Raw genomic sequence first — 12907 nt, 5'->3', positions numbered from 1 at the left:
TCTCTTGGTACTTACTGTGTTTTTGAAGAAGCAAATAATCACCTCTTTGGAGTGTCTCACTGTTGATTTTTGGCCTTTGCAGATAGTTGTAAAAGCTGTTCAAAGACTATAAATGACTATGAATGCCTCTAATACCAGCAACACAATAATTATTTTAGAGGTGCTTAGTATGCACTGGGTGACAGTTTCATCAGTTTAACAGCTGTCTTTACTTTGGTTTGTTTGCAATAAATGGTAGTAAATGTATGCATACATTTCTCAAGTTATGTAAACTGATTTTAGCCTGACAAAGTTTAGTATTTCGGGGGATTTGTCCCATCCTGGATCTGCCATTGATAGGGACCTGGTCTGGTAAATTCTGAAGCAGCTTACCCAATTAACTATATTGATGAATACCTGTGAAAGCAATGCTCAACAGTATCACATGGCTAGTCTGGTTTGGTATATATATACTATAAGGCTATTTAGCTAGGTCTCCAGATCAATGAACAGCAGTGACATCACTATAAATGAAAGTACAATTTACTATCAGCAACTGGAGCTATACATTGAAATAAATTTTCATTATATTGTAGTACTGGGAGTTGTAGTGATGATCCCATACTAATATATTTTTGTTGTAAACTAGGTAAGAACACCACTCCACCAAATTAAGTAATCCATACCAGCAATGTTGTAGCATCACTTTATCAGAGAAGACTGTGAATACAGAGAGTAAAAATCTTGTCACTAAATTTCTGATATTCAGGCTGCAAAATATGCAGCTAATACCCTTGATCATATCCGTATATAGGTGGTAATTTTGTGGCTGAAATACTGTCTATTGCAACAATAAGCTTAATGTGATTCTATTAGGGACCCGCCGATTATGCTGGCATAATTTTGAGCATAATAGGTACCTAAAAGCATTGAGCATATTAATGCCAGCATAATAGGTTAAATATTTGTACGATAGTGTAAATTCTTGCTGGAAAAATGACAATTGCAAAATAAGATCGATATACTCTAATAGAGCAGTCAGTAACTCTAATAGAACAGTCATAAAACTGACTGTTCTATTAGAGTATATCGATCTTTTCTCTTACATGCAGGCATGCAGCAAGAATTTATTATTTGTGTTCCAGCCACTCCTTTTTTTTTCTTTCTATACGGTGTTAAACTAGTAGCAAAGCATATGAACTAAGGCATGAACATTGAGCATAATCGAGCATAATAGGTAAATATTGAGCATTAATTTAAGCATAATAGGTGAATTTTTGAGCAGTGCAGCATAGCATAATAGGTAAAATTATGAGCATAATCGGCGGGTCCCTAGATTCTATTGAACATTGGTTTATTTGATCTACTAAGACATACAAGTACAAGATAATACATCCATGTGTACAGTACTTGTGGGATATATAACCAACTGATCATATCTTTTTACCCTTGTATAAATAGAAAGATACAATAGCATTGTATTCCACAGCCATGCAGAGTATCATATTTTGTGGTGTAGAAGTATAACAATGTGGGGTATTACAGCAAACCTGTGTATTTGGAACCCAACCAAAAGTATCCTGATTATTAAAGTGTCCTGATTTTCTGGCCAAGTTAGTTTACATGATAAGGGATCATTACCAAGAGTCCAGATTATACAGGTGTCTTCATTTTCAAATGTCCTGATTAACTGGTTGCACTGTACATATATAGTTAAAATACAAAGTAGAAATGTTCTACCAAATAAACACTCAGAGATATAATGTACATACGGCCTACATGTGTACAGTAGTACACATACATATGTAATCTACATACGTACTCACATGTGTACGTGCATACATACATGCACATACATACATACATACATACATACATACATACATACATACATACATACATACATACATACATACATACATACATACATACATACATACATACATACATACATACATACATCTATGCATACATACATACATTTAAGTCGCTCAATATAACGAGTCCAAGCGTGTCATATAATTATTTGAACTAGTTGGGCATCAAAAAGCCATAAGCAAACTACGTTCCCATGATATTTCCTGGGCACAGTGTCTCTAGCGGCGCCTTTGGATGCCCACACTAAAGTGGTATATACAAACATACGCACATAAATACATACATACATATGTGCATGCATGAATTGAATATTATAATAGCTATTTGTATGTATGATTGTATGTTTCTGTACATGCAGGAATGTTGTAGTTTGATGTACCAAAGTAACATGATTTACTGATCCATGTGTACACACACAAAATGACTGATTGTATGATCTTGTCAATATTCAACATATGTGTCATGTACGTTGATATCTTGTCACTTAATAACTGATGTTGTTATTGCCTACAGAATCATTGTAAACTAAGGCTTCAATCAGGTGTCTGTGTGGATTGCAGAGGTGTGTAAGTACTTAATGTTTATTTGGTGAAAAAGTCAATGAAAGTACTGCTAATGTAGCTAGTTAAATGTTTTCATTCATGAATGGCTAGTTTAACTGAATGGCACTTGAGTGACTACAAATTTCTTTGTAAGGTTATCTATTATGTGGATGTATTGTGTTGATGGACTAATAAGGTTCATGTCATGAATGAGAAATTGGTCAATAATTTCTTCATTACCACAAATAGACATGTGAAATATGAGTCAGCTGTGTGATTGTGTAACATCACAGCTTCTCTTGTCTTGCCCAAAATACTTTTGCTTCAGCTCCAAGCACTGATATGGCCCAGTGGATAGAGTAGACAGTTGGCTACATTATACAATGAAGTGAAGCAGTAGACCACAGGTCCTGAACCTGTAATTCACAGTATAATGCAGACAAAAATGGACATTTGTATGTAGTTGCCATCCCTCAACAAATCTACCAATGACAATGTCAATAATACCCCCAGTCAGAACACTAAATCAAAAAGATTTAGAAAGCACAACTAGTGTAAGTGTATGTGTTTTACATGCAGTATAGTATTTAAGAGTGTTGTCATGATGTCATCATCTCTGTTAGGTGTTTCTTTAAACACATGTGCATACATGAATAGTGACACTGATGAATCTACTATAAGAATTTCTGCACCAGGTTTTGCAAATGATTGTCAACTAGTGTTATTGTAACTTCCAAATGTCTCAACAGTATTATAATATTATCATCACATTAATGGCTACTAAACACATGAATGGTGGCTGTGTATATATGCTATCCCATTTGGTAGCTATATCAGTTGATAAACACCTAGTTTAGTAATGTCACCACTTTCTGTAACTTGTTCAAAGGTGTGCATCTTTACAAACACTACGGTCCAACACACTCATGCACTGATAAGCTAAAATGCCAGCAGGTATACTCAAGTCCATATTTACCAGTTATCATACACCTAATGATAAATGCATGTAAGTTACTTATCCGTGTATATAACAAGTGAATTACAACAACAAACCCTAAGTAAAGCTTCTGATTATCAAGATCCATATATGTATGGATGTAGATGTATACCACACAATTACTAACATATTGGCTATTCAGTTACTAGCAGTTTGGTTAACCAATCTACGTAGCTAGATGTATGCAGTATGCATTCATAATACATACAATCAAGAGTTCATAATAATATAAAGCCCTCCCTTTATATTATTATGAACTCTTGATACAATTGAATGGAATGTAAGCATTTAATTAGATGCTAGGCAAAACTTTATTGGATTTGCTAATATTCAGTTGTATGTGATGTGAACAAGCTTCAACATCTGACTCAAGACACTAAATCAACAGATAGTGAAGCAATGACTCTAACAGTGGTGAAACAGAATGGCTTCTGATTCCATCTAAATATGCATGATATATGGTTGCACATTAGTTAGGTATAAAAGTTGCCATCTCAGTGCCATTGCTCATATGTGCAGCTGCTAGATAGTTTTATTCTCAACTTTCAAGTACAAGAGAAATGGATTTCAAAGTAGTAGTAATAATTGGTAAGCTGTGTACTAATGTATTGCTCTATAAGGTGTCGGGTGCTTCAAGCATTGTCAATCTTAATACTAGCATCATGGATATATTCACTTGATATGCAGTAGTACATGATTTAGTCAATTATTGTAAAGTCAGGGGTTACAACAATTCCATGAGATTTCATGAATGTACTTCTTTGCCAGATTATGCAGCTTTCATTCAATATCTTATTATTCAACATGGGCAATATGTTCCCATGAGAGCAATTACATTCCGAGACATTGATCTGCAAAGATCTGGTGTTTAAGTTTAAATAGCCACTAAAAACTACAGTTCTTTAGTTATCAGTATGCTCTTTAACTGGATGGATTAAGTACAATGTCTATACTACTTACTTGATTATATGCTATAAACCTGTATACTTTGAAGTAATATCAATACCCAAGTTGGTGGACATGCTCCTTGAGATCCATATGACTACAGCCACATTAGGTGTATCTCATATCCATGCATGTAGGGCTGTACTCCTGCAAGATTTTTGTCAACAAAAATGTTCAGTAGACGCCATACGTAATTGTAAATATCTATAAATTGATTCTGCTTGGCTTCTAATCATTAGTATTGGTATTCAACTTGTATGGGATAATGTCTTATTAAAGCATGTCATAAGTAGTGTCAAGTTTCTAGCTTCCATTGTACAGGATTTCAGCCTTTAGCTGGTTTCCAGTGATTAATGGTGATGATAGCACACCAATTGGCTGTATATTAGGTAATATACAATAATTATTACTTTGTGGTGCTAATAAGCAGCACGCATTTATTGATTCATCTAATATCAGGTCTCTTGGTATCAATGGTGTGTGCTCGTGGAGGACCTAAAATTGATCTGGGACCTCTAGTAGATGGTAAGCGGATGAGAACATGTAACAATTCAAATAAGTTTGAATTTAATTTTGTGCATTTTACAGAGAGCACAGACAGGACCTGTGCTGATGTGATGGCAGCTTTTCAGTGGATTAGATGTGAAGATGATGGAAGTTTTTCAGCACTTCAATGTGATCTAGAATCCAGACTGTGCTTTTGCCTCCATCCAAATGGCACACGTGTGAGCAGACTCATACTTAGATCAAACAGGGTGACAAATAATACCTGCATGGAAGGTAATATATTAACTAACTTAAGGTAATTAAATTAAATGATATTCTTTCTATTTTGTAGACCCTCAGTGCCCTGAGATCAGATGTCAACTATTTTGTGAAAAATATGCAACAGACCCCAGAACTGGATGTCAAATTTGTGAATGTAAAGGTAACCAGCACATTTGCTTACATTACAAAACATTAGATTTAAACTGTTTTTATTGTGCATAAAAATGCACTAAAGTGTGGCCAATAAAATTTTCATCTTGTTCATTCACAGATCAAGTTGACTGTCCTACTGCAGACCAAGTCAGTGAACAGTGTTCTCGTGACTGCTTGACAGAAGGTGATGATGGCTGTCCGGAGTGTATGGAACGATGCCCAGGTCTGCTCTAACCTATGTGCTATTCCAGATTAATATATTATCATTCATATCTATACAGGTCGTGATATGGATGAATGTGATAGCAATGATGACAGATGTCCAACTGGTGGAGTTTGTATTGCTAGGGGACGCTTTGCTGAAAGAAAGTGTTTGTTCTCAGGTAATTATCACAGCTATTTAATTAAGTTACTAGTTGACTTCCTGCTACACAGGCCCAGGTGTGTAGTGAATAATAATGAATACACACTGTGAAACTACTAGTTGTATAGATTCCTGTTGTATGTGTTATATAGTAATTATATGAATATTCCACTTTTCTGTACTGACCAACATGAAAGTCAATTTTCAAAGTCAGTTACCTTTATTGTCCATCACAATAGGAATGGATGAAGGCGATATTTGTGAGAGAGAAGAAGATGACAGTGAAGAGGACATGAACGCAAGGCGTTTACTGAGAGGAGTTGCTTCTCGTAGAAATTCTAGACGATTCCGTCCAGTATGTCATGTAATACATGCCAAGAATTCAGTCAACTATTCAAATTATTTCAGGTGACAGTTCCTTGCCCAAGAGGTTCTTCTTGCTTACCATTTAATGCCACAATCAACACTTGTCAAAGCAATAATGAAACTGATGGTAAAAGAAATATACAAATATTATTCCATTATTGTTGTTGCATTAAAGGTCCTTGCTTTAATGAGAGCAGAGGATTGGACTGTGATGACAAAGGAATGTACCGTCCGTTACAGTGTTCTGGTGATAGCTGCTGGTGTGTGGATCCTGAAAATGGAACTGAAATTATGAACACCAGGGTTAACCAACGTTCTTCGCGTAGACTACCTGAGTGCACTGACATAGTGTATGATGCATGTGTTGTTGTTGTACGTGCTGGGCGCTACAGAGTGGAGCACAACCGATTTGGCCTAGATGTGTCTCAATGTAGACGTTGTCTTTGTCAGAATGGACAGTTTGATAACTCAACTTGTGTTAATGGTCGCAGTTGCGAGCTAATCACTCCTAGACGTCCACTAAACTGTGTCTATGAAGGAATCCAGTACCAACATAGAGATGTGTTTGCAGTTGATCGGTGTAACAGGTGTAAATGTCTGAATGGAAAGATCACTGGATGCACACGGAGAAAGTGTCGTCGTCGTGATGGTGATGATGATGATGATGAAACACCATGTGATATGTGCAGAGATATGCCCATTGACCCAGTGTGTGGCCCAAATGGTGTAACCTATGACAACCTGTGCACAGCACAATTCTGTGCTGGCATTGATCCAATAGAAGTAACAGAAGGTCCATGTTCCACTAAGGTCGGTAACCAATATTATATCATAACAAAATTTAATTATCAATATTTATAGGATCCCTGTGAAGACTTCCCATGTGAAGATGGGCTGACTTGTATACCACATCGGATAACATGCTCCACAAGAAGAGGGTGTTTACCTGAAGATTATCGGATGTGCAGTAAGTAGAGACAAGTATATATAGCTAGTGTGCATAAGATTAGGCCTATACATATGATACTCTAGGTGATTGATAAATCTATTGAGGGTTTCCCTCATCTGTAGTGCCATGGTAACTGCTAGTTGTCTAGTACATACAGTATACTAGTGTGTGCAGCAATGTTCAAAATTGTTTGTATAAACTTCTGAATTGTTAAATCCTCCATTTTAGTCAATGAAACAGACACAGACTGTCCAGTAGATGATGAGGATGAAGAGGTGTGTGGCTCCGATGGAATAACTTATCCAAGCCTGTGCCGTCTTCTTCTTGAATCAGATGATGTTTATGTTAAATATGATGGCCCATGTAATCAAACAGAATGCGTGGATGCTGAAGTAAGTGTTGACAATAAAGCACTTTGCTGTATAAACGTATACACTATATACCTACATACATACCCAGTATGTACACCATACTCAACAGTCCATGAGGATAGTAGTTGAAGTATGATAATGCATTACTGTATACTGTACATGTTTATACAGGTATGTGGTACAGACTTTGTAACATATGCGAGTGTCTGTGCTCTGCGTTCACAAAACCCAAATATTCGAGTTGACTATGAAGGTACAATAGTTTCCACTTGATTGTTACACAATCTTCATACTTTGTGATGTCTTTCATCAGGTCCTTGCCTTGATCCAGTAAGTGAGGATACACTTGAAACATTTTGTGATCGTGTACGGGCAGAACGATGTGTGATTCCTGATGGGTGTTCTAGTATTGTACAGCCAACAGATGGATGCTGCCCAATATGTGGTTAGTGTAAATAATAAATACATCAGTGTTCAAATTCAAAATATGTTGTATGTACGCTGTAGCTTAAAAAGTATAATACTGTTTAGTGTTTATTGTACAAGAGCATATAAACACTCTAGAATTTACAGGACTTTCACTAATTACTTTAAATTTTGTGTATGCTAAAGGAGTTTAACTAATTAGCAGTTTTATGCCTCATATTTTAGGAGGAATAGTGAGTTTAGGATTAGATGAAGAAGGACTGAGTCAGTATACTGAACTATTTGTTGAACTACAATCAGTGGATGCTGTACTGGAGCGTATTGTAGGCAGTGGTACAATACCTGATGGTGTTTTAGATGCTTGTGATATATCAGCATACATCACATCAACCAGTGAGTTAACATATACATCTATATGTTGTATAATGATGTTACCCATTCAGACAACCTTGAGATCCTGTTTGAAGCCATAACTGGAACAGACCCTATTTTTTGCTTTACTGCTGCTGATGATCTTTCTGAATTTGTCAATGACCAAGGAGACGGCACAGTTTCTGAAATTGTTCCAGATCCAGTGATCAGCTTTCTGACAGCAGCTTCTAGTTTGGAACAGGAGACATCCACCCCTGCAGGGGGCAGTGGTGCAGCCAGAATACTGCCACCAGTACTTCTAATATTGTCCACTATATTTGTAATTATGAACATTTAGTTGTGTGTTATGAAGGTGGCTACTAGTAACATGTACAATGTCACAGTACATATTATGACACATACATATTGACCTGTACTATACATACATCTCAAAATGCATAATGTAAAGAATTATTTTTATCATTTATTTGTCAGTACATAATTAGCTACAATATATAATACTGCAGTATGAAATTATTTTGCAATGATGGTGTGTTTTAATATCATCATAATGACTGTTATAGGGCTCAAACAAATAGTGGTTTTACTATTCGAATATTCTTTATTCACAACTACCGAATATTCGAATATTCTTTTTCAACATTGATATGGATGAGATATCAATAATCCTGCGGCTGTACAAGATATCTCTTTAATACAATTCAGAATCAACATGATTTGATCGCTTATGTCATAGATATGCTTATGTAGGATCACGAATTTCCATGTACTCTACCACTGATGTTATATATTTCCTTTGAAACGAATATTCGAATACCAGAAATGGTATTCGAATATTTGTTTGAGCCCTAGACTGTTATGATGAGAAAGTGGTCAGTGTGGGTACAAAACACAAACATGTCGACATGCAACCTAATGGAGGATTTACACAGTAGGCAGTTGTGGGCATGGTTAGAAAAAAGACCTCATGAAACTGTATGCATATTTATAATAAAATAAAATCAAAACCAGTCAGGGTTAGATGCATAATAATATCATTTGTGACATGGATCCACATCACAATAGGTTGTATATGGCAATCATGTAAGGCTCATACAAAGGACTGCTAAGAATATTAGGGGTGTATATATATATATATGTAGGATTTTTTCAAGGTGGTTTCCATATAAGCAAGAGTTCATAATATATATATTATGTACTCTTGATATAAGTGAGGTATGGGTTCATTAGCTAGCTAGCACTATTTAAAGATTTTATATACCAGATCATGATTTCATGATGGATCATGGATAGTGTATATTAAGGTATTTCAATACATGCTTGCATGGTCTCTGATATTTTAACTTGTTTGCTTTGTGGCAGGATTACTACACTATCTTAGTTTGACAGCACAAATTTTTGTACAGACTGAAGTAAATGGGAACAAGGTGGGGCAGTATTACTAGAGTGTAATAGGAAGCTTACACAGAGATGGTTTAATGAGGACAAAGGTACACCTTTTATAGAGGTCGAGATAGTCTAATAGAACAGTTAGATGTATCCTAACAGAGCAGTCAAAACTACTGAAAAGACAACATTCATATCATATCATAACAAAAACAAAATTTTAAAGTGGATCCTAAATGTCAATAATGGTTTATGACTGGTCAGGTATTGTATGAAATTAATTATGCATATTAAGATTTAGCTGCTGCAAAATTATTCCAGTTAGTCTTGCATTAATTTTATGTTGTTCTTTAAATATAGGAGTTTCTGGAACCTTACATCCTTAATTGCTACAATTATAATGTGTTAATTATTGAATTGTATAAATTTATTGAGAATAACCATGCTATAATCAGTTTTATCCAGGATAAATGTGACCAAGTCTAACAAAATCAGTCTTATAGCTAGAAATTACATGTGTTTTCTTAGTTTTGTGTATCTCCAATTCTGTGTAATCTATAACAATTCTGTAAGTTTCAGGAAACTCTTTATAAATTTCTACATAAGTGGTGAAATGTTAAATCATGTCCACAGAAAAGGTTATTGAATTTTAAACTTTGAAATTGTGGTCACAATTTGACAGGCTATAAGACTGACCAGGTCACAAATGTTAGTAAGCTGTTGCATTCATTCATGATTGATCTTGAAAAATGTTTTTATGTGTGATGCAATTGTGAAAGGCGGGAGTACACAATATGATACTTAGCTTCAATCTCATCATATGGAAGTGGTCGCATTCATATTTGCTTTGATGAACAATCACTAATAATAACAGTTATGCTGCTTTTGGTAGTGTGCCGATTCAATGTGCCACTGTTCTAAGCTAATAATTTATCCCGTGTTCTGCTACCAGTTTCAACATAGCAAACATACTGTCATTATGTAGCTAGTGGTAGATTTGCAACCATGTGTAGGAGGAGAGACATCAGCACAAAGCAAAGTACATAGCAAAAATGAAAGTACGGATACTCTCCCACTCAGTAACTGAGACTCTATGGTTATAGCATACACAGTGTGTTAGGACATACTTCCAGTATATAGCCATATTTGTAGGCCCCACTTATATTTGTATATGCCCCACTTCATGCACTGATTAGTCTATTGTAGTAATAGTAAGACTGACTAGCCCAGGACCTACAGCATTGTAAGCAAATATTTTTAACCAATTTTGTTTATAATAAAAACTAGAAGGCACAGCTTGGAGAGCAAGTTAGTGAGACTTGACTATGAAAAATCACCACCAAAGTGTATGGTAACCAACACAGTACCATTGAAGAGAAAATATTTCTTATCGTAAGTGATCAAGAATAAGGCAGTTATAATGACATATTTGTTTAGCTGATGAAATTGAAGAGTGATGCTGTAGCTTACAATTGTATTGCTAAGAATATAAAGAACATTGGTGGGTATAAGAAGAGAATTGATGCGAATCACAGCGGTGGAGGGATCTAGATTTTCGCATTCAAAACTTCCCATACAAACAAACAAACGTATTCTCTTCAACTACTTTGTATATGTTGAAATTGTTTACAATTGATCCTAACACATTTGTTCCTAGTCTAAGAGTTACACAAAAGTGTTTAAATAAGTGAACTTGTTAAGATGACGGAAGCCCAATGATTTTTATACGCAGAAGTACGTTGAATTACTCTAATAGAGTGTACATTAATGACAAAATACTTCAACAGAACAGTCAAGTTGGTGGTCATATAATCGAAGTGTTTTAATAAGTTAAGTACTTCAATTTCCCAGCAAGGTTTTTATAAATTGAACAATACAAGGTGTAAATAAACTTTCTCTGTATGTAGTGCTAAAGGTGACAGACGTGGACAATTATAAGTACAGAACGGTCGTAACATACAGTATTCGACACATTACACATCTTAACTTACTTGGGAAGATGCATTGTTTTCGTTAACTGTGTTCTGGAGACATGGTTGTCGTGAGGAAGCTTCTTAGCCACCAGTTTGTAGGCAATATATTACTAGACATGATCTTTTTGAGGGCAGGGAAGTGAGGGAACTAGTAACATCAACTCTCAGAGTTCCATGGTGGAACACTGTAACATACAAGAATTGTACATTATTTAATAATATCAGAGCAGTGTTAACATACAGTATTCCTTCGATAATGACTAGAGGTGTAGCTATCATACAATACGTTAAGAGTATATAACAATGTATGCATTGATGAATAAGACTTCAGCAGTTTTCTAGAAATGACTACTTTATAAACAGAGAAAATCAGTGTACTTACATCTTAGAGCATTCGTTGCAGTGATTGAGAAGGATACATCTTAGACTGCCATTGTTGCACAATAACAACAATACACCATTGTGCAAGGTGAACCATGTAATAACCAAGTGATAACATTTGTGACCAGAAAACAGGGCATGTGGGCACAAACTACACTCCATCAGACTACAGGTCATATCTCAATACTGGAACAGAATATTTACATTCTGTAACTAAGAGCTGAAAATTGAATTGCCATAGCTACTGGTATAAAAAGTTATGAGTGATGGAAGTTTGAAAAAATAGGCAAAAATCATGTTCCCACATGCTCTGTTTTTGCAAGCCCAGTCACATTTGCAAATTGAATCACTTCAAGTGAGACGCATGTGGTTCAACAATAACATGAAATCACATCAGTTCTATGAGTTCAGTATTTGATGTACATAGCCATTTTGTGAAGGAATTTGAGAATTTACAAATCTCAGTACAAGTATATAAATATATTTAAATGTCTTTCAACAACTGAGATATGGTGTTGGCAATGATACTGTAGTGTAGAAAGCATAGCTGAAAATAACATACACTGCACCATTTCTATTGAAACGCTATGAATCATATTAGGAGGGTTATAGTGGCTCAGTTATAAATTGCAACACATAACTATCAGGTGCAGTACTGCTGGCTAACATGGTTTGCATGTCTTGTGATGCTCACCTATTGCAACTCAATAATGAATCATTGAAAGACTTCACATATGTATAACTTAGTCTCGAGCTGAGTTTCAATTGTCTATACATGCAGGGCCGCCCACAGGGGGAGGAAACTGGGGCATTTTGTCCTAGGCCCCAGCCTGAAAGAGGCCCAGGAGGCCCCATGAAGGGCCCCTTGAATACCTGTTTCAAAGATCAATATACTCTAATAGAGCAGTCACAATATTCTTCAGAGGAGCAGTGTAGCAAGCTTATAAATAAAGAGATATGGTTGGTGAGAGGTAGTTATTGTCATTTTCAGCATGTAATGACCTTTTTTTTTTTGGTCTTCAACTTACAGCTTGAGTGAAGTTGTGATTCAGAATGG

The 12907-nt window shown here is 35.6% G+C and overlaps 1 protein-coding gene across 1 annotated transcript; it reads left to right on the top strand.

Moving 5' to 3' along the window:
* The first annotated feature begins 3896 nt into the window (after positions 1 to 3896).
* On the top strand, positions 3897 to 8635 carry LOC136256063 (reversion-inducing cysteine-rich protein with Kazal motifs-like). The gene is made up of 15 exons (XM_066048985.1): positions 3897 to 3984; positions 4801 to 4866; positions 4930 to 5121; positions 5180 to 5269; positions 5381 to 5485; positions 5544 to 5645; positions 5866 to 5981; positions 6035 to 6119; positions 6168 to 6802; positions 6854 to 6959; positions 7170 to 7333; positions 7484 to 7565; positions 7626 to 7757; positions 7964 to 8131; positions 8182 to 8635. Exons 1-15 carry the CDS (start codon positions 3957 to 3959, stop codon positions 8445 to 8447), a joined length of 2337 nt encoding a protein of 778 aa, XP_065905057.1. The 5' UTR covers positions 3897 to 3956; the 3' UTR covers positions 8448 to 8635.
* The last annotated feature ends 4272 nt before the right edge of the window (positions 8636 to 12907 follow it).

This window comes from Dysidea avara, chromosome 5, assembly GCF_963678975.1.
Source record: "Dysidea avara chromosome 5, odDysAvar1.4, whole genome shotgun sequence".
NCBI classification, from domain to species: Eukaryota; Metazoa; Porifera; class Demospongiae; order Dictyoceratida; family Dysideidae; genus Dysidea; species Dysidea avara.
The sequence above is the reverse complement of the archived record's forward strand: the minus strand, read 5'-3'. Positions and strand labels throughout refer to the sequence as shown.

Coding starts and splice junctions, on each gene's coding strand:
- LOC136256063 (XM_066048985.1), top strand. CDS start 3,957: ATGGATTTCAAAGTAGTAGTAATAATTG. Junction 4,867..4,929: donor TCTGGGACCTCTAGTAGATG/GTAAGCGGATGA, acceptor TGCATTTTACAG/AGAGCACAGACAGGACCTGT. Junction 6,960..7,169: donor TGAAGATTATCGGATGTGCA/GTAAGTAGAGAC, acceptor CCTCCATTTTAG/TCAATGAAACAGACACAGAC.